Source organism: Anser brachyrhynchus, assembly GCF_964034855.1.
Source record: "Anser brachyrhynchus genome assembly, chromosome: 5".
In the NCBI taxonomy this organism is placed as follows: Eukaryota; Metazoa; Chordata; class Aves; order Anseriformes; family Anatidae; genus Anser; species Anser brachyrhynchus.
Window position 1 is genome coordinate 46,663,731 of NC_137699.1, and position 26,362 is coordinate 46,690,092.

Here is a 26,362-nt window from a genome sequence, read left to right on the forward strand (position 1 = left end):
TAACAGGAAGGCCAGATCCAGAAGATAGCTGATATGAGAACTTTGCTGACTTCAGAAAGCTGAGTGTAACACCAACAGACTTCAGTCAAAGGAAATATTATCCTTCCAAGCAACTCATACACAGACAACTTCTGATAGCTTTAAATTAACTGGTTGCTCACCTGGAAAAATACTGCTATTGTTTCTTTCAGCACACATGGAGGAAGCCAACAAACTTGGTAACCCTGGCTAATAAGACTGTGGCTTTCTTATTAAAAGTAGGAGGTAGGCCAACTGTAAAAGGATTATTTTATACTTAGCCTGCAGGACTTTATCTCCGCCTGAACACTGGACATAAACCGGAGCCAATTTTAATGACCTGAGATTTTGCTACCTGTGCTTTATTATTGTTATCAGTTCTTTAACGCTTTGGTACTTTATTTCTTTAAATTAGAAATGGGTTTCTGGACTAGAATGTGGCCCACAGACTGGGCTGTTCTCATAAAATCATGGTTTATCTTTTTCCTGGGGCTCTACATGCAGGTCTCTAAAACTGTGGCTTGTCCAAAAGTGTGCCGCTGTGACCGAAACTTTGTCTACTGTAATGAGCGAAGCTTGACCTCAGTGCCTCTTGGGATACCAGAGGGTGTAACCGTCCTCTACCTCCACAATAACCAAATTAATAATGCTGGATTTCCTGCAGAGTTGCACAATGTTCAGTCTGTGCACACGGTCTACCTGTATGGCAACCAGTTGGATGAATTCCCCATGAACCTGCCCAAGAATGTCAGGGTTCTCCACCTGCAGGAAAACAACATTCAGACCATTTCTCGGGCTGCCCTTGCTCAGCTATTGAAGCTGGAAGAACTGCACCTGGATGACAACTCCATCTCCACTGTTGGGGTTGAGGATGGGGCATTCCGAGAAGCCATCAGCCTCAAGCTTCTGTTCTTGTCCAAGAATCACTTAAGCAGCGTACCAGTAGGCCTTCCAGTGGACTTACAAGAACTTCGAGTAGATGAAAACCGCATTGCTGTCATTTCAGACCTGGCCTTCCAGAACCTTACAAGTTTGGAGCGTCTGATTGTGGATGGCAATCTCCTTACTAATAAAGGCATAGCTGAAGGCACCTTCAGCCACCTCTCCAAGCTCAAGGAATTCTCAATAGTGCGGAATTCACTGACCTACCCTCCTCCTGATCTTCCAGGTACACATCTGCTAAGGCTCTACTTGCAGGACAACCAGATAACCCATATACCACTTACAGCCTTTTCAAAACTCCATAAACTGGAACGTCTTGATATTTCCAACAATCAGCTTCGGATGTTGGTAAAGGGTGTATTTGATAATCTCCACAACCTGAGACAACTCACTGTAAGGAATAATCCCTGGCTGTGTGACTGCAGTATAAAGTGGGTCACTGAATGGCTCAAATTTATTCCTTCTTCCGTCAATGTACGGGGTTTTATGTGCCAGCGACCAGAACAGGTCCGAGGTATGGCAGTCAGGGAACTCAATATGAATATGTTGTCATGCCCCACCACCACTCCTGGTCTGCCACTTATCATCACCCCAGTCCCAGCTACAGCCAAGCCAACTACATTAGTTTCCCCCTCATCCGTTCCTCCCCCAAGTAGCAGGTATAATCCTCTGACTCCCACCATAGTCACGCTCCCCACTGTGCCTGACAGGGAGGACAGAGAAAGGGTGACACCTCCTATATCTGAACGGATTCAACTCTCTATCCATTTTGTGAATGACACTTGCATCCAGGTTAACTGGATATCTCTTTTTACCGTGATGGCATATAAACTCACATGGGTTAAAATGGGCCATAGTCTGGTAGGAGGAATTGTTCAGGAGCGTATAGTTAGTGGTGAGAAGCAACACTTGAGCTTGGTAAATCTGGAGCCCAAATCCACCTATCGGATTTGCTTGGTTCCACTGGATGCTTACAATAATTACCGAACAGGAGAAGACACTGTCTGTTCAGAAGCCACAACCAAGGCTTCCTTTTTGAACAATGGCAGCAACATCCCCTCCAGCCATGAGCAGACAACTTCTCAGAACCTGGGCTCCCCATTTCTGCTGGCAGGGTTGATTGGGGGTGCAGTGATACTTGTCCTCGTGGTCCTGCTCAGCATTTTTTGCTGGCACATGCACAAAAAGGGGCGTTACACCTCCCAGAAGTGGAAATATAACCGGGGCCGTCGGAAAGATGACTACTGTGAGGCAGGGACCAAGAAGGACAACTCCATCCTGGAGATGACGGAAACCAGCTTCCAGATCGTCTCCTTAAATAACGATCAGCTCCTTAAAGGAGATTTCAGACTGCAGCCCATATATACCCCAAACGGGGGCATTAACTACACAGACTGCCACATCCCCAACAACATGCGATACTGCAACAGCAATGTCTCAGACCTGGAGCACTGTCATACGTGATAGTGTGGGGAGATGGGGGTGTCTAGGACAAAGAGAAAAAACTCTGGAAAAAGTAATGCCCCCCCAACAACAATGAAAAAATTACATTTGATAAATGTTACACAGATGCATTTATGCATTTGAATACTCTGTAATTTATACGGTGTACTATATAATGGGATTTAAAAAAGTGCTATCTTTTCTATTTCAAGTTAATTGCAAATGGTTTTGTAACTCTTTGCTTTTTAAATCTTTAAAAAATATTGCTAAGTACTGTACAGGGTTGTACAATAAGAACCCAATGTCATGGCAAAGGAAAGATTGACTCATTCTTCAACCATTAACCACTTTGCTGTCGAAGCTGTCTGAAGGATGTTAAGTTCCTAGGTGTCCTGTAGTACAGGAAAATAAGTGCATATTAAAACAGGGTCACTAGGAACGGCCAAAAGCAATTCAGATAAAATGGGTACAACCCGTTTGACTCAAATCCAGCAGTTGCTGTTCAACTTTAAACAATTTAAAGTACTTCTGTTCCCTTTTGTCAGTTCTGTATTTCCTACCTCCAACTCAAAGCTGGAGTTCTGACTGCTACCAAAACAGGCTACTTTTTGTATGATTGTTTTTCCCCAATATGCTTGGAATAGGACAGGTAGACAGAACTCAGTGTCAAACTCAAAGTGACCTTGAATCCTATTTGCAAAAGCTATTCTGAAAATGTCCCCCAGTATCATATACGTTTATGTTAGAAACTGTTCTTGCTTTTCATTATGATTAAGAGGCTTTAGGCATTCTTTGACCCGTCTCAGTGGGAGATGAAGGTTATCAGTACGTAACAGATAGTTGTCATTAGGTTGCACCTCTCTTTAATAGAGCAGCATTTGTTGACACAGCATGTTCAGGTGAAACCTGAAAGAGAGAAATTCTAAGCACTCCCAACTCTGCAGTACTCATGTAGAATTTGCAGTCTAGAAGTGTAAATTTTGAAAACACGTTGCAAAATATAATGCCAATGGAAAGGTTGCCATTGACTTTTATGGTTCAAGCTCTGTTTGATTTAGAGGTCTGAGTTATGTTCGTGATGAAGTAAGAAACAAACAAACAAACAAACACACATTCAAAAACAAAACAAAACAAAAAAAAATGAGAAATATATATATTTTTAATTTTTATCTTTATTTATTACTGGAAAGGCCATCAGGCCTATTGTGAACTGAACTACATTCAGCAGGGAAAATCATGTATAAATTAGTTTTTTGTCTGTTTGTTTGTTTTCTGTTCAAGTGAACACAGATGGACACTAAGAAATTTTTAGAACACAAGTATACTCTGTCGCGCCAAATTACCCTTCTTTTATGTTAAGCTTTTTGGAAGTTTTCCACAATGATATGTGCTTTAAAATCAGTAGGTGGGCTTAGAATTTTATTCCCTCAAATTCTTTAGCTGGAATCATTTCTGAGTGATGCACTATGTGAAACACCATGGTTATATTAAAACCATGATGCTGATCTCAAAATTATACAATCTTCCAGCAACTTCACTAAATCTGTGACTGCCAAGAACTCTGAATTTCTTGCCAGCTCAGTGGTAGAATTATTTTTTTTTTTTTTACCCCACCATTTTTTTTTTTTAGCTTACTTTCTTCTGAACTTGGGGGCAGGGAAAAGTTCACAAAGAAAAAGGAAAAAAGAAAGTTTTTTTTTTTTTTTTGAGGGAGTAGGGAACCAAAGATAAAACTTTATACAGTGACCAACTAGGGACGAGAAGTTGTTAGAAGTGGATTGACAGTAAAAGCTGGAGCACTTTCACTGTGCAATGCTTAGACTTTTTACTTTAAAAGGCTGCTTATGTTGGGAGAGAGGGTTTTAATCCTTTCCTTTGCTCATTTCCTCAAATCATTCTTGAAATCCAGCAGTCTGTGAGTGTGCAGTTTCTCAAATTCAAATTGTATGATAACACTCATTTTCTGCAAAAACACAATGAATCTAGTTATGGTCGATGGCAAAGTACAATCACTATATAAAGAACTGCATCCTCCCCCCAGCACCTTTTAGAATCACAATTTGAAATTCCAATCTATATTCTGTATATTTGTTATTTTCTCCAGCTATAACAGGTATTGTAGGCAACCTGTGTGGCTACTGTAATAGTAAAGTCACTGAAATTTTGCTGAATAAAAGGCTGCCATGATTTCTAATGGTGTATTTCTAGGTAGAGATGTCTATGCAAAGTCTTTTATCTGTGACCTATTTGCTCTAGATTATGATGGGGAGGTTGATACTTTGTTTTGTTCATTTAATGTGTTTTAGCTGCCAAAGCCCACAAGACAAGCAGCAGATAGTTGTGCTTCTGCACACTTCCATTGCATGCCGGATACATAAAAGTTTTTTTGAGATTAAGTAGAGGCAGAGAGTCCCGTTGGGTGTGGATGTAGCATTTAATTTCACTGAAATAACTAGCTATATATTTGATTTCAAAGGCATCCTTTGAATGTATGCACATACTAGCATTTCATATTTCAATGACTGATGCTGGAGGAATCTTTATACTCCTTTGAACATCTTCTGTTCTAGGCCTCAGGATACCATGGCTTAAGATGAGTTAGGCGCCTTATTTGTAGCAAATCTCTTATTCAGGGAGTTCAGCTGTACTCTAAGTGAAAGATCCACAAGCCCAAACTGAAGACAGCAAATGTGGTTATTGTTCTAATAGGGTAAAAACAGAAGGCATTCACAAACTGTTTGGGTTAATCTCAGATGACAAAATGTATATATATATATGTGTGTGTTTGGAGTATTACTGACTTACCTAGATAAAAAATCAAAATTATATTAAAGACAGCATAGTTTATGCTTCTTTTTGGTATGAAGATAAAGATATATTTTTATGTGATATTGACAAAGTTTCTTTTCAATAAGTACACTTCTGAAAAAAAAAAAAAGAAAAAAAAAAGAAAGAAAAAAGTAAAAAGCCACTTATACCAAAATTCCTGGATAGAGCTGGGAGTATTATTTAAACAAATTCACAGCTGTAGTCAACCAAAAGGTCATATGTTGCATTTGAAGAATGCTTCTTCCAATTCTAATTGCTACCCAGCTGCAGAAGATTTCATGTATTTTAACCTACAGCAGAGTTTGGGATGTTTCGAAGTGTCAGTCACACAGACAGCTGAGGCTTGGTTTCAAAACGCATCTAGACAAATACATAATGAGCAGTTTTCACCAGATAAAATTATTTTTTTTGAACAAAAAAAAGGGTTAAAAATGGACAGTGATCTTTTGGTGATATAAATTTTAATAATCGGTAGCTTTTTCCTTGTGCTTATGAGCATGGGGTCATCTTCACTTAGTATAAATATCTGACCACAAATAACTGAAGCGAACTATAGAGCAGTAGTCCTCAATGAATGCATATACAACTCATTAGAAACCCCTAAACCCTAGGTCCTGATTTGCAAGGGTTCATTGAACCTGGGGACAAATGAATGGTTTACATACAACATCTCATCTATCATCCATTGTACGCTGCTAATAGCTGACATAAATGTTAATAGCTGATAAGATTGCTGAGTGGAATACAATAAGAGTCTAAGTGAAATTATGTTAAAGTGGTATCACAACTCTGCTTTGTCCAGTGCTATGGTTCCTTCTGAAGACTTACTTATTTACAACCTGGTCCTTGTTTTCACAGATTCTGTCACTTCCTTGCATGTAGCTTGTTAGCAGAAACAAACACCTAATGGATGCATGGACTTTTGGATTTTACTGGAGACACTGTTATTGAATTTATTCATAAGAATATTTAGGCATAGAGTTACTTTTGAATGAAAATATATTAGCAATTTTTTTTCTGTAAGCCAATAAAGAAATACAATGGATGTGATGATAAAAGAAAAATGCAATAGCTTATGCTATTTGCTACTAGAATAGATCAACTATATTTTTCTCTCAATCATTTTCTCTTTTCATGAGAGAAAATTTCTCCCTCTAAGAAAAGTATTGATTTAATTTTGCAAGCAAAAGTACTTATGCATATTGTATCGTTGTTATGATTTTAAGGGTCTACATAAGGCACTTTACTGATGACATTGAAATGAAAGTTCAGGCTCAGCTTTTGACAGTGAAGTGGTTAACTCCCATTAAATTCTCCATTTATAGTACTTTTTCAATTTAAATTATAACATGGAAATATTAAACCTTTTTTTTTCTTTTTTTTTTTTTTTTCTTTTTCCTTTAAAGCATGAGAATAATGGTTTTAGTCATGATTTATCTTTCTAGCTCAGTGGAAAAACAAACAAAAACAACAACAACAAAAAAGAATGTGCCAAAACCAAATGTTACTGGCTCTAAGCCTCATCAAATACTGCCTGATGATCTCTTCTAAACACAAAGATAATCCTATGAAGCTGATGAACACTCCTTCCCTGAACTCTACTGAACAGGGCACTTTGTATCCCATATGATACTACAGGCAATATTGAAGCATTTGGCATTAAACTTTTGTACAGCATAGAATGTGTTGATCTTTAAAAGGACACTGGCTAGTGGTCCATCTGGAAAACTAGTCCAAAAAGGATCTGGCTGGGGCTCTGTGGAAGTGTGCCTCATGAGAGGCACTTCTGATCTTCTCAGAAACACAAGCTACTAAATAATTTGTCATGTCACTTGGTCCCAAATATCTGAAGATCTTTCATAAAATTGATTTTAACTGAGACATGCACACTTGATTCTGTTCTGTGTTTGGTATATTTTCTATCTTTAACATGGAAAAATAGATTATTTGAAGTTTGCATTATCTGTTTTCTGCAATCTGCCATGTTGCACGCATTGTTAACTTCGAAATCTCACTATACACTATATATTATCTTGTTGACATATTCAGTAAAGAGTTATTTAAAAAAATACAACAATCCTACTGTATTTATATGAACAAGCTAATTAAAACAAGGATGTGAACATCTGAGAAGGAAAACAGAAAAAGGAAAATATCAACTTCTGTACTTTCAGTCCTGGAAATATTTTCAAATGTTTTACTGTATGCCCACCTTCTCTTCAGATTCTAAAGGACAAATATTTTCATCTTCTATCTGTCAAAGAGTTAAACCATTTGTTAATTCAATTGCTCAGATTTAATCTTATGTTTATAAGATATTTATTTTGATACGCATATAGGAAAGCACTGTAAAACAAGAACAGATTGTAATCCAGTGTTTGAAGATAGTAGATGCACTTAAGCAACTACACACATCTATAACAAATATATATGTGGAAGCTGTGACCCATTATATGCATAGTCATTCGAAAAATGCATTTGACATTCATCCTTGACAATCTTAAACCCACATTTTATCTATTTAAACTTTCCTTGAAATGAAATGTGATTTTTTTTCCCAATTCTCCCTTCAAAATTGCTCTTGACTTTTCAGAATGCACAACATTAAGACATAAGCCTTAATAAATTTTTGTATATCTTATACCTAACATATATGGTAATATATACAGTATGTATGAAAAGATGCTATAGGTACTTGGGAATTAAAATTCTCCTTAATCTAGTTACATATACAGGAACTATTTTTTGGCATTGATAGAACCTGAAATACTGAATGTTACAAGCTGTGTCATTTCAAAGTTTAGAACTGTATTACTGCTGAGTGTCAAAATTCCTCTGTAAATTGTCTCATTCTCTGTCTTAACCCTGAATGCCATGGAAAACTACAATAGCTGCTGTGCAATACATCCACATCTACACTACTCTCTCCTCCCCTTACTATGCTTCCCTGAACTTGATGTTCCCTTGGAGACAGATTAAACCCTGGTACCTAAGTTAACTTCTTTTTTTACCATGGGAAGGTGGAGAATAGATGTAATAGAAATATAAACACTGTTGACTATTTCGGTATTCTGGCAAAAAATAATTGCATCATCATTTTCAAGCAATGGTTTGGTTTTGTTTGTCTCAAAAAAAAACCTGACAAACACAGACTGCTTCTTCAGATAATCTGGTAATAGCCCTCAGTGATTTATCTTAGTAGAGACCAATATTTACATTTATTTAGTTGTAAACTTAGTTTTCTGTAGCTGTACACATACATGTGTTTGTATTTAAGTTCCTGGAGCTTTCTACAGAGGGTTTAGCTACGAGGAACTCTCAAATCAAGCATGTGGAAGAGTATTTTTCAACAGTTTTCAGTCAACGCTTTTCACTATCTCATTTTAAATAGGATGCTTCTATATAAGAAAAGTTATGGTGCCATAAGGAGAGACTATATTCAGTCATTAAAGTATGAAACAAATATTTTAATTCTGTTTGAAGTACCAATGTCAAAAAGGCTCAAGTTAAGAACCACTAAAAATTCTGTTACACAGGTAGATGATATTTTAACAATAATTTACATTCTTAAAACAAATTAGTACAGTGTTATGGTGAACTCCTTGCCCCACTAATTTCAACTATAAATCAGAATATTTATAGGAATATGTCAGAAGGATTATTGAAAAAATCCAGTATGCTATATTGTATAATGTCACACTGTATCCTTGTGTGAAATACACTTACCAAGCAAGACAGAAGGCCTATGCATCACATTATAAGCTTGCTATCTCTTTTGAAAAGGTAGGGGTGGAATGAAATACAAATACTTCATAGAAAATGAGACAGGAGAGAAATATGTACAGCACAACATTGCCCAGTCCAAAGCCACACAAAATATAGACTTTAAAATCCCCAAATAGGCCACTGAGCATAGCAAGAATGTTCTTTTACATGTAGACATATTTTCTGTTTAAAACTCCATGTGCTAGCTAACATGCGTGACTACAAAAATGCATGTGTGAGTTTATATTATAGTTACACTTTTGTGGGGGCATCTCATATAGAATAAGTACAATCTTGTCTTTCTTAAATTGGTCCATTACTTACCTTATTCATACATAGAAGTGACGAAGTCAAAAGTCATGCTCATTACACTATTCTGTTTTTCTAAGCATAGAATGCCTTGAAGAATGAAGACATATAAACTATTATGGAAAATCCGACTCATATGAACTGTTGTGTTTACAACTTGAATATGCTCTGTGCAAAAGCAAGACATCTCTGAATAATGATCAAAGTGTTAAGGTGAACAGGACTATTCTTGAAAAGCACAATTGCCAGAAAGATTTCATTAAAATGCTGTATTTCTCAAGTGAAATCAATATTTCAACTTCTAGAAACTTTGAACAGGTGATCTCACAGATAAATAAAATTCTTTGTGATGAGGACTGGAAAAATGTACCTAAAGAATGGAATAACCTAATTTTTATACTTTGAAACAGACTATCGATGAAGGAAAAAGAAATTTCGTCCAGTGAAGATGAAATATAGTAGTAATGATGGACAGAATACAGAGATACTCCTCTTTATTTTTATAGCTATATGATTGTAACATAACTATATTTTTCCTTTTTTTTTTCTTTAAAAAAAATTTCCTTTGTAATTTTCAGATCATTTAGGCCCACTTCTAAAACATATACAATATTCCAAAACAATGAATTTCCCAGAAATACCTGTGATACCTTTCAATGAATAGAATTAAGAAAATGCAATAAATTTATTATTTACAGGAAATGCACAATACTTTCTCAAAGCTTTAGAAGTGGTTACAAAAAAAAAAAAAAAAAAGAGTGGAGAAAGGGATGACTGGCAAACTATAATAGCTTTCTGTTTCTAGTTATTATAAGTCTTTCCAAATTTCTAACCCACTCACTTGAATTCAACCCACTTGAATTTCAAATTTTGACTTGACCTGAAAGTCAAATGATTTAAATGAGTCTTACAAGCCTGACCTCATATATCTTCACAAACTGGTTTGTGTATTCACTGTTCAGGAACCAGTATGTAATTCATTGCTCTCTGACTTCCAATGCAAATGTTAGGAATTTTTCCCCATTAAAGAAACATGTTAAGAAAATTTGAGAGCTGTTAAATAAAGTACTGCAGTATATGTTAATGTGAACATAATTTATTCAAGCAGAACATTAGTATGTCTTTGTAAGTAAGGACTGCAGAAGCAATGCATAAACAACTCAGTGTTTTGTTTAGTTTTTTTCAAAAAATCCTTCCTCACCAGTACTAGATACTACTACTAGCTGCTGAAAAGCATGTATGACTTTCCACACATATATGACTTGAAATAAATGGAAATCTGAGAAGGGGGAGATATTCCAAATTATTGTAGTTATTCTAATGTGCAGCTGAATACTTCAGAACAAGAAAAAAAAATGTATTGAAGCTCTACTTATTAAAGGTCTTACTAAGTATTTATTCTGCTTGTAATGAGTCTAGGCAGATTTTCACTTATGCCTGCATTGTAGGTCTTGAAGTCATTCATTTATTTTTGCTTGATTACAGGGAGTAGCATCAGGTTGATGGTGTTCTCAGATCTAATTCGCCATGTTCATGCATGAGGTCTCTCATGCACTGATATAATTTGTCATATGTGAAAAGTGTGAGAGGAAGTCTACTTTCTCTGTGTGATACCTACTCTCACAACAAATTTATAGTTAACTATATTTCTATACCTTTCTGTATTGGTTTGGATTTCCTCTTTATAATTTAACATTAAGAACAAATGGAAAATGGAATTGAGTTATTAGAGCAAATTTAAAATTGTTTCTATTAATATTATAACAATGGCCAGACTGTCCTTCTTTTTCACAGAAGACTTAAAATGTAAGAAGAATGAATTAAGAAAAAAAAATCTTCAAGGATTTCACTATTTATTTTAGGTTAAATTCATTATTTTTCAACATTTAATTGCAGCAATCACATTTGAAAGTTTTGCTGGGAAGATTGGATAATCTTAGATCTGGGGTTATAAGTATTTCATGTTTAAGTTATTACAGATTATTACCAGTATCTGTACAAAGAAGGGGACAAATATTTCTTCTTCTTCACTCAGATGCAACAGACTGACTTCTGTAGTGATCAAGGAGGAGGTCAGCTACTTCACAGAGATGTCTCAGAAAACTAAGTGTCCAGAACAGAAGAGAAATAACTGGAGTCACGGCATTTCTATTTGATGACTTAGGGAAACTGGCAGAATTAGAGTTGGAGCTTTTCAGGAGGGAATAGAGGAAAGTGCAGGTCCTCTGCAACACTGTGCAGGACTTCTGGTTTGTACAGGACCCCGTGAAGGTACCTTCATTACATCTTCTTGGAGGTCTGCAACAAAATGCTTATCAAATCAGGGAAGGATCTGAGTTTTATTTTATTTTGTGGGCTCTTAATTACCATTTCCTGTAAGTTCTGAAGTTTCAGGTACAGCACTACGTTCAAAGAAGAGTATGTAACAAGGCAAGCTTGAAAGGTTACATCTGTGATGACTATCCTTTTATCAGTGCAAATATTAGTAGCTGCTTGACAAATGAAATTACAAGCCACAGCAGATGTGCTCGGCAGGTTAGAAGTCAGACTGGACACTCCTGCTTTCAGTTTAGATGTCTATTACTACTCTCTACCATTTCTTGTCCAATTATTTTTTTCTTAATGTTTGAAACTAAGCAGTTAGTACTATTGTTTAGTTGTCACAATATAAGGAAAAAAATTGAGCTATATTAGAGTTGCAAACACTAGTGCATATTAACCAGCAAAGCTAAGCTGCAGAAATTCTGGAAGTACAGTGAACCATTTGTCATGAGGTAATGACCTTTTACTGTGATTTCAGCTCTCTTCATACCCAGACAAAAATCCAGAGGTACCAATCCTACAATTCCCCTTGCATTTACATCATTTCTACTATGCCATGTCAACATTTTTCTAACATGATTGGCTTAGAGAACAGATTTTTGCTTGTTGCCTCACAAGGTACTGTCTTTAAAAGTGTTTTTATTTAAGATTAAGACAAGACAAGAAATGCTGCTTTCTTAACTGCCTGCAATTTTGGGCTGCTGCAGAAGCAATTTGCTCTGTGTCTTTCTACTGCACCATTTGTCTCTCACCATTTTTGCACATATGTTAAGGCATTCACACACACACACACACAAGCACATTGTATTTATGACTATTATATATATATTTAGATACTCAGACATATACATAATATATACAGACATATGCTATGCCTGTGTGTATAAATACAGATTTGTTCAGCCCTATACCGATCTTTTGCTCTAGATTTATGCATCATTTCCGTTCCACTTACACTCCACAGAGAGAGAAAAGATATAGAATATTTTTTTACTTTTAGTTTTTAAGAACTGTGTTGTCAGTATTGGTGAGAGCATCTTTTCAATAATGTATGTTCTTTGACAGCCTCTGTGCTAGAGTACAAGGATTAACATAACTCCTGGAAGTGGATACAATGCAGTGAAATATAATTCCAAGTGCACAAAGCACAAATGAGGAGTCATTTTATAGCAGGACTGAGTGGTTGCTGAACTACAGACAGAGGAGAACGTGGGAAAAGTCAGTATATAACAAAAACTCAGTATGAACAAGCAGGGAAAAATCAAGTGTTTCGATATCCTTCGATATCCTATCTTCACCTTATGCTTCATGAAGAACTTTTTTATATATCGGATTGTTGTGGGATGTCCAAAATGAGGGCCTCCCTCATACCTGAGGGTATGTATTTGCATCTAGCAACACAGATGATCAGTGTTCTCCATTGCCCACCTTTTATTGTCATTTGTCCTCTTCAATTCCTTACTCTAACTGTTCAAAAAAGATCTTGCTGAAATGAGCCACGTTGCAAGTGTGCCATTACAAGAAGACTTAGAAATTTGCAAGTGTTTGCAATTTTGGATGTTCTCTATATTCAGCAAATATGCAAGGAATGTCACACGTGGCGACAGCCTTGACACCCTTTGCTTTGCTCCATGATATTCCCCTTGCATATGGCTGCTGAAATGAATTATGGAAACCCCACACTTTACTTCTGTTGTTCATATGCAGCTTAGGTATCCTGACCCCATAATTAAAACAAATAATAATGTTAAATTCAAGGACTGGGAGCAGGAGCTACTGGCCTAGGGTCAATTACTGTATGCCTAGCCATGTGATAGCCTACAAACCAAACTCTGTATGCTCCATAACTAGCTCCAATTACCTATACTACTGCTTTCTGAGCCAACCCTGATGGAAAAACAAGATCACTCCTCTTGTATCTACAAACATATCTACCCTTTCTTTCCTGAGGTCATAAATTGGAATAAAGATAATATCTCTCCCAAGGTGAGGAGGAAAGGATGAGGGACAGAGGTTCTACTTTTTTCTACCCTCCCCCTCCCTCCACCCCCCCCCCAAAAAAAAAAAAAAAAAGGCAAGTCATCCATGGAATACCTTAAGAACAGGCTCCTTCACTGACTGACTTTGTGCTAAACAGGCTCTTGTAGTTGTGACACTTCCCTACCCCCCCAAGCTACCCTCCTTCTGCCAAATATGTTAACTTTGCAGTTAAAAGGACTCTTGTTCATGCTTATATTGCAGTTCTGAAGGTTCAGAGATTCTGCTCTGTACCATACATGAAGAGAAGTTACAAAACAAAGTAGCTGCTTTTCCTGTAAAAGATTTGTAAAGTAGTAACTTGCTTCTCCCCAAAAGTCCCTATGCATTCTTACAAGCAACAACAAATATGGTACAAATTAAACTTTTGTAGAAGTGGTTGAAATCAGATACTTAAAGCAAACAATTCCAGGCTATGGGATAGCCTCCCTGTACAGGTACATGTTACTTTAATTCTTAGTTGTTTATTTGCGTACTGTGTTTTTCATAGGACTCCTGCCTTATTCGTTGCTCGAGATTTCATGCAAATCTGCAAACCTGATGTACCCCTCCTTCAAATACCTGCCAGTGCAATTTAAAATATTTTTTATTATGGGTTTTCAGGGTTTGTTTTTAACCCATAATATTGCATGCATATTACTAAATCTTTCTCTTATATTCAGAAATAGAAATGTATATAAATTGCATATTGTCTTAGAATTTGCTGGTAAATGTCATTGTTTTTCAGCTAGAGTTCATCCCTGCTAGTAAATGAAATTATATGAGTAGCAAATTTCCATCTAGTTTCTAAAGTTTCTGTAATAGGCTACTCCAAACTTCAGAGCTAAAGCAATATTTGTGGAAAAAAAAAAAAAAAAAAAAAGGATTTGGAAGACAGAAACTGTTTGTTCAAAATGCATTTAAAATAAGTATGGGTCCAAACATAAAAAAATCTCTTCAAATATGGGATATTTATATATAATTGTAGTAAATATGCAAAAGATCTGTATCTGAGCAACATTTTCTCTCTGTGGGATTTAATTAGAGTAGCTGATTATTTTAAAGGCCTGTATTAATAGACCACTGGTAATTTTCTGTCTGGATTGAGAAGAATGAATATTTGATAGGTACATTTTTCCAGCTATATATCTATACATTTTCTAAATTAGAATCACTCTTTTTTTTTTTTTTTCCTCCCAGTGATACCAATGTCTGCTAAGTTGCAGCAAATTATAGAAGATTCATTTTTTAGAGATAAAGTTCTGCAAGCCTCAATAGTTTAGCAAACAGAGCTTGATCAGGAGACAATATTTATCAGTGTTTTAAAGGCTGATCTTAATTTTAAATTGTAAAGTTATTGTTGAATTGTTACATTGATTGTAAAAGGTGATAGGTACTCATGTGGATGTAGCTTTTGACAGCTGTTGAAGAATGCGATTGAAATAACCATAAAAAATAGAAAAGTTATGAGTAAAGCACAAACATCATTATTACCCTGTTGGGTACAGAGTATTATATGCCTGAAATAACAAGAACTTCCTTATGTTAGAATTTACTGCTTGCTCTAAAATGCAGTTGTATTTTCTAATGAACATTATGATCTTCACAATTTTCTTCAGAGAATATTTCCCATAATTGTTTAAAACTTGTGTTTCAGAAACCATCCACTTTAGAAAGGTTTATTAGTTATGTTAAATTCCAGTCCTTTAGTTTATTAGCTGCTCCCAGACCTGACAGTTCTTTGGTTATTCTCTCTTGGATTTGCTCACGTTTTTTCCTTTTGTTTTTCCTGCTTGACTGGAGCAGATCATGGGGAGTATATGTTGTATTTTTCCATTTGCAGGTTCTTCTCAGGGCAAGAGGGAGAGAGAAAAAATATGACAGGTCCTTTCATTTCTCTGCTGATGACTCCAGAGCAGTTTGCAGGCAGCCCCATGTGCACACCTGAGCAGTAAAGCAGGTGCCGTGAAAGGGGGGGATTACAACAGCATAATGGACCATCACCATGCCTTTCAGTGTCACACTACTTTCCACGTCTCCAACTTCCAATCTGACGTGTATCAGCAAAAGGATCAGTGTTGATAAACACAACTCTAGTGTGTTTATGAGCCCTTTGGGCAACATGAACAACATAGAGGAATTTTAAACCTGGTTTATCAATTTAGCTCCATATTCTTTGGTTCCTGTTCACTAACTACATCCACTCTATATTTCAAAACATTCTAGGACTATAAATTAAACTGACAAAAGTCAAAGCTTTTGGAACTTACAAAGGAATCAGAGTCAATGTTAAAGTCTTCAGCTTTTACATATTATATAATAGTTTATATTCATATTTTTAATAGGAAATCCATATCCATTAAGAGTACTTGAGTTTAATAAAGATATTAGCAAAACGTGGATTGCACAGGAGTTTAAAAGGGCTGGAATGATCTGTGGATCACATTACTGAATTCTTGAGAGAGAATTATTCTAACAGAGAATGTCATGTCATATTGGACATGAAAATGCTAGTGGTCCTAAGTCTTCATGTAGACTGATTGTGCTTATAAGGGACTAAGGTCCTTTACTGGACTATTTGGGATAAGCAATATGTAAAAGCTGGGCTTTTATATTATTTTACCATATACACCTGTATGACCTCTACTGAAAAACAGTAGATTCACCTATCTCAGCAGGAGATAACAGCCTGGCTCACCATTTTAGCAAAATATTTCTTTAACCTTAATGTATCTACTCCACAGGATCTTAGTAAAGATATATACAAACTACAGTGGAAATATATCATCACAGTCTTTTCTTAAAATCATTGTGCATAGAAAGGAAACAACAGTTATATGTAAAGCCAAGAGGTCATTATTAGTATAATTAAAACACTAACAGTCTAACTAAAGAGTTAGTTGGCATCTAACTAAAACAGAAAAAAAAGAAAAGAAAATAAGGAACATAAAGAAAAGGATACCAATATACAAAACCAAAACAACAACATCAAATCAATAACAATACAGCTAGAACACACTTACCAGCAGCTACTTTTTAAATTTTATTTATTTATTTTTTTCCTGGTGCTATGCTCACCCTTCCACCACCCCTCAGCATCTTTCTGTCTGGTGGGATATTATATGGAAAATCACCACCATCCCAAATCTGTCACTGGAAAGTCTACAGTATTGACATTGCTTGGTTCTTCTCCTTAACTTTAGGATCTGCTGGGGTCATTTCAATGTTTCCTTATGCTCTTTTGAACCATGTTTTTTCTTCAAGGGTCTGCAAGTTGACATCACATCCAAATTTACTACCTATTTTATAGGTCACTTTTGGTATCCCTGAAAACATTTTTGTCCATGTTTGCATTTCTTTAACTGACCATTGATGAATTATTTATTGACACAGTTTCTCTAGTGCCAGCCTGTGACACATCTTTTACCATCCCATGCCTTTATTCCCCTATACTGTATCCTGTGCCTGCTTTTTATTATTTTGCCATTTTTAGCTGGGCTGTGTATGGGCTGGAAGTCTTGTCCTATGAAAAGAGACTGAGGACACTGGGGTTGTCTAGCCTGGAGAAAAGATAGATAAGAAGAGACCTCACTGCTCTCTATAACTTTCTGAGGAGGGGAGACGGAGAGGGAGGTGCTGGTCTTTTCTCCCTGGTTACCTATGACAGGATGCATGGGAATGGCAAAAAGCTGCACCTACGGAGCACAATTCTTTACTGTGAGAGTAGTCAAACACTGGAACAGGCTTCCTAGTGAGGTGGCCGATGCTCAATGATTGTCAGCGTTCAAGAGACATTTGGAGAATGCCCTCAGTAATATTCTTTAACTTTTTGTTGGGCAGAAGAGGTCAGTCAATTGGACTAGATAATCTGTGAAGGTCCCTTAGAACTGAACTATTCTCTTCTCAAGCCCTCTGTTATCATACAAGGGATGTATTTCTCTGCATTTCTCCATTACATTAGAGTCACGAGTATCTCATTCCATACAGAATAACTACTTATTATAATTATATATATAAAGCTACGGTTATAACATAAGAAGATAAAGGGTATTAAACCTAACAAGGCATTGTCACCTGATCATGAGAGAAAAATATTGTTACAGTTAAACCACGTCAAAGAAAAGCTCCAGGAAGACTGAGGCAAGATCAGACAAAATAAGCCTGACAAGCTGCAGTACTGAGGTCTTATAAACTCAGTACACATCCTGTCATCAATTACTAGCAATGGAAATACTGTATTACTGGGCTACAGGATAAAACAGATAGCATGTGTATTAAAAATGCTGCAATACAGTCCCTGTATATCCTAGTTTAGAGTATCTTGAGTATTATCAAAAAGAATCTATTTAAGAATCAAAAGTGTTATCTTAGTTGTTGATATACTTATAAAACGGCCTAAAGTGTTTAAAGACTTAATTAAATCTATGTTTTGTTGTTATAGTTGTTTTGGTTTTCAGTTAGTTTTCAACTACCACTTCTCTACAATTAAAGGTTTATGATTTAGTCTAAATAAAGCATCCTGAACGAAAAGGTACTGCAGAAATCCATGCCAAAGTAGGTAATAGAGCCTGCAGTGATTCAGCAATCTTAGATAGGGAAAATCTATTTCTGAGAAATCTTTACAACCTGCCAATTCCACTTTAGAAGACACTATCCTTCTCAGTGTGATGGTTGGCTTCCCTAATGGGATTACGTTTCTCACAGGACTTTGCTAAAGTCTTATTCTTATGTTCTGTTTATTTTTTTTCTTTTTTTTTTTTTTTCTGAACAGATTCTGAAAGTATAACTATACAAACATTTGAAGTAAACAATTAAGTCTTGTATTGAGAAATTGTTCTCCAAGTGAAAAACTTGGTGAATCATTGCTTACTCTTAAGAAGGTAGATATTTCAGATCACTCGATTTTTCTCTAAGATGCATAAGGTTTATGTAATTTATGTCAGTTCTTCACTCACATAAAGACAAGAGGATCCTAAATCCAGCTGAAGATCAAGTGCAATAGTAAACAAATATTGCAAATGTTATATAATCTATAAATGGGATGCTTTAGTACACCTCTGCAACTCTGTTGTATAGGGCATGTTCCATGTTCCCATTACTTAAACATGTTTTCTTAGTAGGTTTCCTAAAATCATGAAGCCTGGATCCAATTATTTAAATCTAGAACATCCTCAATGACAAGATTTCTTCTTTCCTTCTTTTTAAAAGGAAAACTTTTCCCTGTTTTTTTTCTTCTTTTTTTTTTTTTTCCCCATCTAATTGTATGTTATGTCACTTACATTATCAAGTGTGTCTACTTGGTGTATTTGTAAATTTGCAGTAGATTAATGGGATTTACTTTCTTTTAATTAAGGGTTGTCAGGTCATTAGAAGCAGCTAGCCTTCACAATATTGCAAAAGCTTTCTCTCTTAAAGGAGGAAAAAGAAAGCATTTTCTGTTTTTACTCAATGTACTGTTGTATATAGTGCCAATATACTGTTGTATATTGTTCAGAGTTTCTGCTGTTAAAGTTTTTGCTGAACAGATAGAAATGAGTAGACCTTCAAAATAGCTATTTTATCTTGAATTTTCAAATAGCTAACATAATTGAAGGCATATTTGTATGGCAGCTCCAAAATTCTTTATATTGAAGATTTAAAAAAAAAAAAGCTAAATAAAAAAAAAGTCAATAGAATTTGACAGAAAAGCCTACTAGCATTGCTTTCATTCCTCCAAAGATCAAATGAAACAATTTGAAGTTGTTTGCAAAACAGTCTTTTAATATAGTAAAAACAAACTCCAGAACATGCTGCTTTGCTTCTGATCATTGCTCAGCTGTTTGTCTTCCATATGCCTTTTCTACTTTATTCTTGAATGTGACTTGTGTTTCCAGCTCATATATGATACAAAAATATATTTTTTTAAAGCTTGGGGAATTATGTTTTAACTAGGGGAAGGATGCATTCCAGTCACACTTCTGTGACCTTCCAATCCCTATACGTGTGCCTATAAGCCACATTAAATCATTTGTCAGTTTATTTATAGTTTATTTTCCAAAGCTTTGCTCAGTTTTGACTTAAATATTTCTCAGCCATGCTACTGCATCTAAATGTTAGCTATTTTAACTGCTTTGCTTTCCTTAATATATATATATATATATATTAGCAGCTTCTCCTTTTAATACATCAATAATTTCCCTTCTGCTTAGTTTATATGTGGAATTCTGCACAGTTTATATGTGGAAGATGTGGTATTCCAGGTATAAAGAAATACTATAACCCTGCATCCGTTTCTCTTCATACTATTTTTTTTTTTTTTTTTACTCTTCTTCCTTGTTCCTTGTTGTTTCCTTTTATTAACTTTGGTTCTGTAGAATATTTAACTGGCCATATCACAGAATTCATCCCCAAAATGTACTGTAAGCTGCTGAAATGTATGAGATCCCAGCCAGGGTTCTCCCTCCACAATAAAACAGTTTCATAAGCAAGCAATGAAGCTGAACTGCTATGAATTTTTCTCATATGTGCCATATTCTTCTCCCTTCTTCTCTCCCCTCTTTTTTCCCCTCCCATTTGCACTGTGTCCCTTCTTATGGCTTACTGCCCACCTCTACTACAATATTTCTGTTTTGCCTTTCTGTACCTTCCACATTACCTACCCTCTATTAAATATGGAGGTAGCTGGAGAACAGGCAAAAGATGCTGTAGGTGACTGAGAGATAGTAGTGATGTAGTGACAAGCCAGTGCAGGGCTGCAGATTACCCAGTAGGGTCTAGCTTTCTCTGAGAAGGGGAATTTACAGAGTATTTGCAACCTATCCAGTCATCAATTTTCACACATTTTGACTGTCTCTTTGAGACCTTTTATTCTCCCACTTGTTTAAAAACAATGAACAAATACATTAAAAATAAAAATAAAATTGCAGGTACAACTGACAATCTGATGGGCAGATGCAAGACACTGTTTTATAAAGAAATCAATCCAAAAATGATGAAGTGGTGCTGCAATAAAATCATCGAAGGAATTATACTAGATGAAGCTGAATACCGAAAAACAGGGTAAGCAAAGACAAAAGAAAAAGAATATCAAAAAGGTTGTGTTTTGAGTTGTATTAACAGCAGTGCCACATATATGAAAGAATGAGAGAAAGAGAGAAAGAGAGAAGGAGAGAAAGAGAGAAGGAGAGATTAAAAGTATATAAATTTTATATATTATTATTTTTATTTATAAATTATATAAAATTAAAATTACATAAGGCTTGTTGAAGAATGAAATCTGACAATTTTAAAACCAGAAGGAATAAGAGTAAAAGGAGGAAATAATACTGGAGAATGTAATTCACCCAAAACATCACCTTTTGTCTTGTTCGAACATTAACATAGCATTTATGAAAAACTCTCTGCATTTAGAAAGATGTCTTTGTGAAGAAACTTTATAGCCTGTAGTTTGGTGTAAGCTAATCAAAATAGATGTGCCCAAGATAGTAAGATTTAAATGTAGCTTTTAATTAACTCATACTTTGAGGGACCTCTCAGAAGAAGGTTTGATCTGAGCCTTTGTTTGAAAGCTATGCAGTAACCTATGTTGTGTTATACAGCCTTGAATTCAAGGCCATTTTCAGTACTTCAGAATGTTTACATTTTTATCTTTTAATTTACTTACACTTAACACTGATAACAGCACTTCTAGAGAAATGCTTACAGCCTTTGTATGTATATTTAAATGATTTTTAAAATTTCAATTATTTCTTAAGGAACAAAATGCAGTTTATATCTGCCCTATTTCACCAGGAGGATGGGAACATCTTGATCTCAGATGGAATGAGCTGATTCAATGAAATGTTACAAAGTCCATGCATTGCAAAAGCCAAGAATCGATCTATCCAATATACAAATCAAGTATAAAAATAATTAAAAGTTTAAAAAAACATTTTGCCAGGTCTTCGTTTTATTTTTGCTACTGAATATTTGGCAATCACACAATATCAAGCTTATTTGCACAAATAATTTTAAATTTAGGGAGGAAATAGAGTTGATTTTATTTTTTACTTGATTCTAATTTTTAAAAGATGGCAAAATACCATAACTATCAGTTTTGCCACTAGTGATAAAATCAAATAATTTCTAAAAGAAGATACCACACTCTCTTTTGTATATTTGTTAATCAGAAATCATTCTAATTTATGAAGGCCTAGAAATGTGGAGAAAAAATAAATTCTGTTCTCCAGGGACATAGTTGAATTTCAATATTTCGCTGCAACTTAAATGAAGATAAAGTACTGAAACTTTCATTTTCTTTTCCAGCAATTCACACAATAACTAAAATTGGGGAAAAAAAAAGTAAAAATAATGTTGCCTTTACTTCAGTGGCCTACTTTCACAGCTTCATTCACTACAATTAGGTAAGGTGAATTCCACATTTATTTTTTGCCAAAAATTCTATTGAAAATAATTTTCCATGAAAATTGGGTAACAAGAATAGTTTCCTATTTCATGCCTCCATGATTCATGCTCTTTACCATGGTTCCACAATTAAAAGAATTTTCTTAATTACTGAGTTTTGGTTTTTAGTAATCTAATCGACTGTGGCTTTCACCAATTCCCTCCTCAAGCTACTCAAGCCACGTATTAACTGTGAATAATTTGGCTGTTCTTCTAATAACCAGGATACAGTTTTTCAAAGACAACTCCAACCTGATGTGAGTGTTCTTTGCAGCTACTTCTGTTAATGACTGCCACCAAAATAATCATTGGCAAAGTAATGAAGTCCTGGTAAATTGTTTGATTATTTTCTGAAGTTTAAATTCTGCACTGTTCAGTCCTGGAGGTACTGTCTTGACCTCCAATTTATGAATGCAGATTTGAATAGTTTGAGCAGAATCTGAAATATAAATGGATCAAACCCAATAGAAATTTGGTTGAGATGGCTGAATGTTTGAGATTCTGCTAAAGTATTTACCTTGAAAAAATGAAATAAATCAAATATTGTCATAGGGCTGAGCCTATGTAAACTCATATGGAAACTACTTTTTCAAAATCTTATCGTATCACAAGGGCTACTTAATTTTCCCTCAAGCCTTAGTTAGTTTTCAAACCTTCCAGACCTTATCTTCCTGACATTGCCTGACATTTCCTGACCTGCGCATTTACTTAAAGGCTTTCCTCCCAATAATTTTGCATCTTAAAGTAGTTTCCAAGGATTAGGGCTAACATTAAGTCCTGCACTTCAAAAGACTTCTTGCAACAATTCCAGTTGTACCACTTTGTCCAAGTCCTTAGGCCTTTGATCACAATTAATTGCAACAAATGCAGTGTGGAATTTAAATAACCACACAATGCTCTGAATATATGAAGTTCCTCCTTCAACCTAATGCTGCTTCACAGAATATCTCCATGGAGATCTGAAGACTTCTGTTTTATTTCTCTCTATATACGTGTCTAAACTTATGAACTTATGAATATTCATTGTGATAGCCAGAGATTAATTGGCTAATACTATGCTGCCATTGTAATCTTTTGGGTTACATATATTTTCAATTTAATTTTAAGTATGGTATTGAAAATAGCTATTTATCTTTTTTTTTCTTTTTTTTTCTTTTTTCTTTTTTTTTTTTTCCTGGATAATGGGAGGCAAATCTCATGTTTTTATGTCTTTAAATATTAGGATCATAAAAGCTGTCCCTGCATCTGAAAAGATAAAACATTTGTTTTAAGATATTAGTGCCAGGCTTAGAGGTAAGGTATTCTTTTTCCATCTAGCCGGAGCCATAAGTGCATATGTAATGACTGTGAAAGCCATTCAGAATGGCTACTTGACCATTCAAGAGAGGAAGTGAATGGGTCTTTCCTGGAAGCAGTTTCTTTTTAGTTTTTGAGGTCTGGTCCCAGAAGCTGGCAGCAGACCCTACTTCATCCTGCCTGCTAGTACCTGAGTACCTCAGAAATACAAGTCTTTCTAGTAATCCCCCTCACCTTTGAGGTAATTCTCTGCACAAACATAATTTTACATGAGGATTTTTTTTTTTTTTAATACCTGCAATGGCACATTAAGATAAGGTCTTTCACATTAAAAAAAAAAAAAAGTTATTTTTATGGCATATAAAATTGTCTTGTGATGAGGATGGTGTTATTCAGCAGGGCTGATCCTCACCCCATGTCTCCCCTGAATTCCCAGTATTTGTGCCAGTGATTGGATCCTAAATCCTTAGCTACCACTGCATTGCTGAGGATAGCAACTCTATCTATGCTGTCATCCACTTCTACATTTATCATGGCAGAAGAGTCACTATTTCAGGAAGTGTGCCTGCAAGTAGCACAGAACTTCCACTAGAGATAGGTCCCTACACTTTCCCTCTCAAGGATTAATTCCTGCTCTTCCCAGCAGATTCCTCCAAACTTATTGTATTAACAGTTCATTTTTTATGACGGTTTTCCAAGTCTGGCTGAATCTCTTTCTCTTGGGCTAAGCAGTTCTTAGTCAGGCAAAGAATTTTTTTATTCTGAAAATTCTGTGCTATTTTTTATTTTTCAACAGAAACCTACTCCTTGAACCTTGCTCTTTTTCTCTTATCTATTCAGTAAAGTGAACCCCTCTCTTTGATGGTACTTTCAAAACACTTATTCTTGCATGTTTTTAGAACATGATTCATGTGGCTTGTCAGTTGGAACACAAACTACCTTGGCTACAGCACTTGAACAATCCCTTCAGGATCTTCAAGTTTCACTTGTCCTGCTCACTATAGTGACAGTTATTATTGGAAAACCTTTATTTCTGTCTTATTCTCATGATATAGTTTCCTAACCAGGCGGTTTACATGGAAGAATAGATATGCATATTTGTGTATATATACACATATATATTTACCTTATGAATTTTGTGCATCAATATTTATGGAAGCTGAGAACTTGATAGAAACACAGCTTTAAGGCTTACCACATCTGCTGATGTAGATTGACTTGACTATGTGCATTTTAATGGCCATATCAGGTTATGGTAAAATGTAAATATAATGTATTTAAACCTCTAAAATATAGAACAATGTTATAGATGCTTATAAAGGACAGATTACAAAAGGACATTGCACTGGATTGAATTATACTAACCGTCAGATTTGATGTTTATTGCCTGTATTTAGCTGGAGACTTGTTCACATCAAAATGGATCTCTGTCTTACTGCATAACTACTTTCTAAAGGCCTCCTACCGGATAATCAAATATGCTCTCTAAGTCACTGTTGTAGAATTAGATTTACACAACTCATGTAGCAGCAATTAAGGATTTATTATATATCTTTATAGCAGATAACAAAGTTAGATTGCATGATTTTAACAGCACTTAATCAGTATCTAAGCATTAGTCATTTAACACAGTGGTCTAAAGGAATTTGCTACGATAGAAACAGTGACTTAGTTAAAGATTTGTGAATGGTAAGGTTCACTCAAGAATTACTGCAGGGTCCTTGGGGGGAGGGGCGAGGGGGAATGTAGAGGGGTGTTTCCAAATCCAGTTGCATGCTTGTAAAATGCACACTAGTGAATTACTCACCCTACTTCCTCATCGGTGCTTGTGGACAAGCTTTTTCCTCAAGGATTCAGCCATGAAATGCACTTCCCTCCAGGGGTATCCTGAGAGGCATCTCAGTTCAGGGGGAGATTGAGAATGCAGCCTGATGCAGTCCTTGGAGAGCTCAAAGAGTTCTTGCTTGGGATAGCTATTTATAGGATTATGAGACCATTGTCTTTTGGTCGGTAATTTTCCATAATTCAGGTGTTTGCCAATTTGTTTAGGAATCAGGCTGTGCAGTCCCCCGCCCCTCAGCACTTAGTTGTATTCTTGTCAATTAGTACCACTTACAGGGAGAATGGGATTCAAGGCCTGTATCATATAAACAGGTGTTAAAGGGAGCAAGGCGAGAAGTCAGGCTCCACTGCACTCCGTAGATAACAGAGGAATGGTGTCAAGATGACTTTTCCTTTGATTATGGAGAGGAAAGAGATGCAGTGCCATATTTATTGGATAAAGTGATTGCTTTGTATTCAAGTCCAGATTTCTTCACATTGAGGCCTGCTGTAGTTCACAAGGCTGAGCAAGACTTACGCCAAGTACAGGAGCAGAGCAGCACACCTACCCCACTGTATAGGAGTGGAGTGTTACCTGCCACAGCTATTCTGAGCTTTGCTTGTTTGCTTTTTTTTTTTTTTTTGGGAGGGGGTGTGGGGCAGGGTGGTGTAAATCTTTCGCTAGTAACTCTTCAAGGTAACCAGTTCTTGGGACCCTCTAGGGCTTCCCTACTGGAATAATTATCTCTTCCCTAAAGCTTATTCATCTGTAAGGATCTAAGAGATAGTTTTGACATTCTTCCTATTAAATTATAGACTGTTTTTTGATTCTTTGGAAATGCAAACTCACCTGTTCTAGAATTGCCTATTAACATCTCTTGATCTCTTTTACTAGTCAGCTGCTCTTTTCCCCATTTGATGACTAAATGTGTACATTCCAATGTAAAGTGTCTCTATGTACAAAACCTTACATTTTATATCAGCTTGTAAAAGGGGAAAACATACTTGATTCAGGTTTACAGATGGAAAAATGCCTGCCATTCATTACCAACTCTTAACCGAGACCAGACATGACATTAATCAACACTTTGGAATGATAATGGCCTAGGATAAATGTTGACCATACTAGCCTTTGAGGAAGACTGTAGCAATTCCCAGCAAGCATTGAAATGGCATTTTC

At 35.7% G+C, this 26,362-nt stretch overlaps 1 protein-coding gene across 11 annotated transcripts in view; it reads left to right on the forward strand.

Moving 5' to 3' along the window:
* FLRT2 (fibronectin leucine rich transmembrane protein 2) overlaps nucleotides 1-22,173 on the forward strand; it is a 77,090-nt gene extending 54,917 nt beyond the window's left edge. For all 11 annotated transcript variants that reach the window (XM_080593698.1, XM_080593703.1, XM_080593700.1 and 8 more), the window contains one exon: nucleotides 7-22,173. In XM_080593698.1, coding sequence (XP_080449824.1) covers nucleotides 436-2,424 — 1,989 coding nt within the window. In that variant the 5' untranslated portion in view covers nucleotides 7-435 and the 3' untranslated portion in view covers nucleotides 2,425-22,173. The remainder of the gene's footprint in view (nucleotides 1-6) is intronic.
* Nucleotides 22,174-26,362: the final 4,189 nt, after the last annotated feature.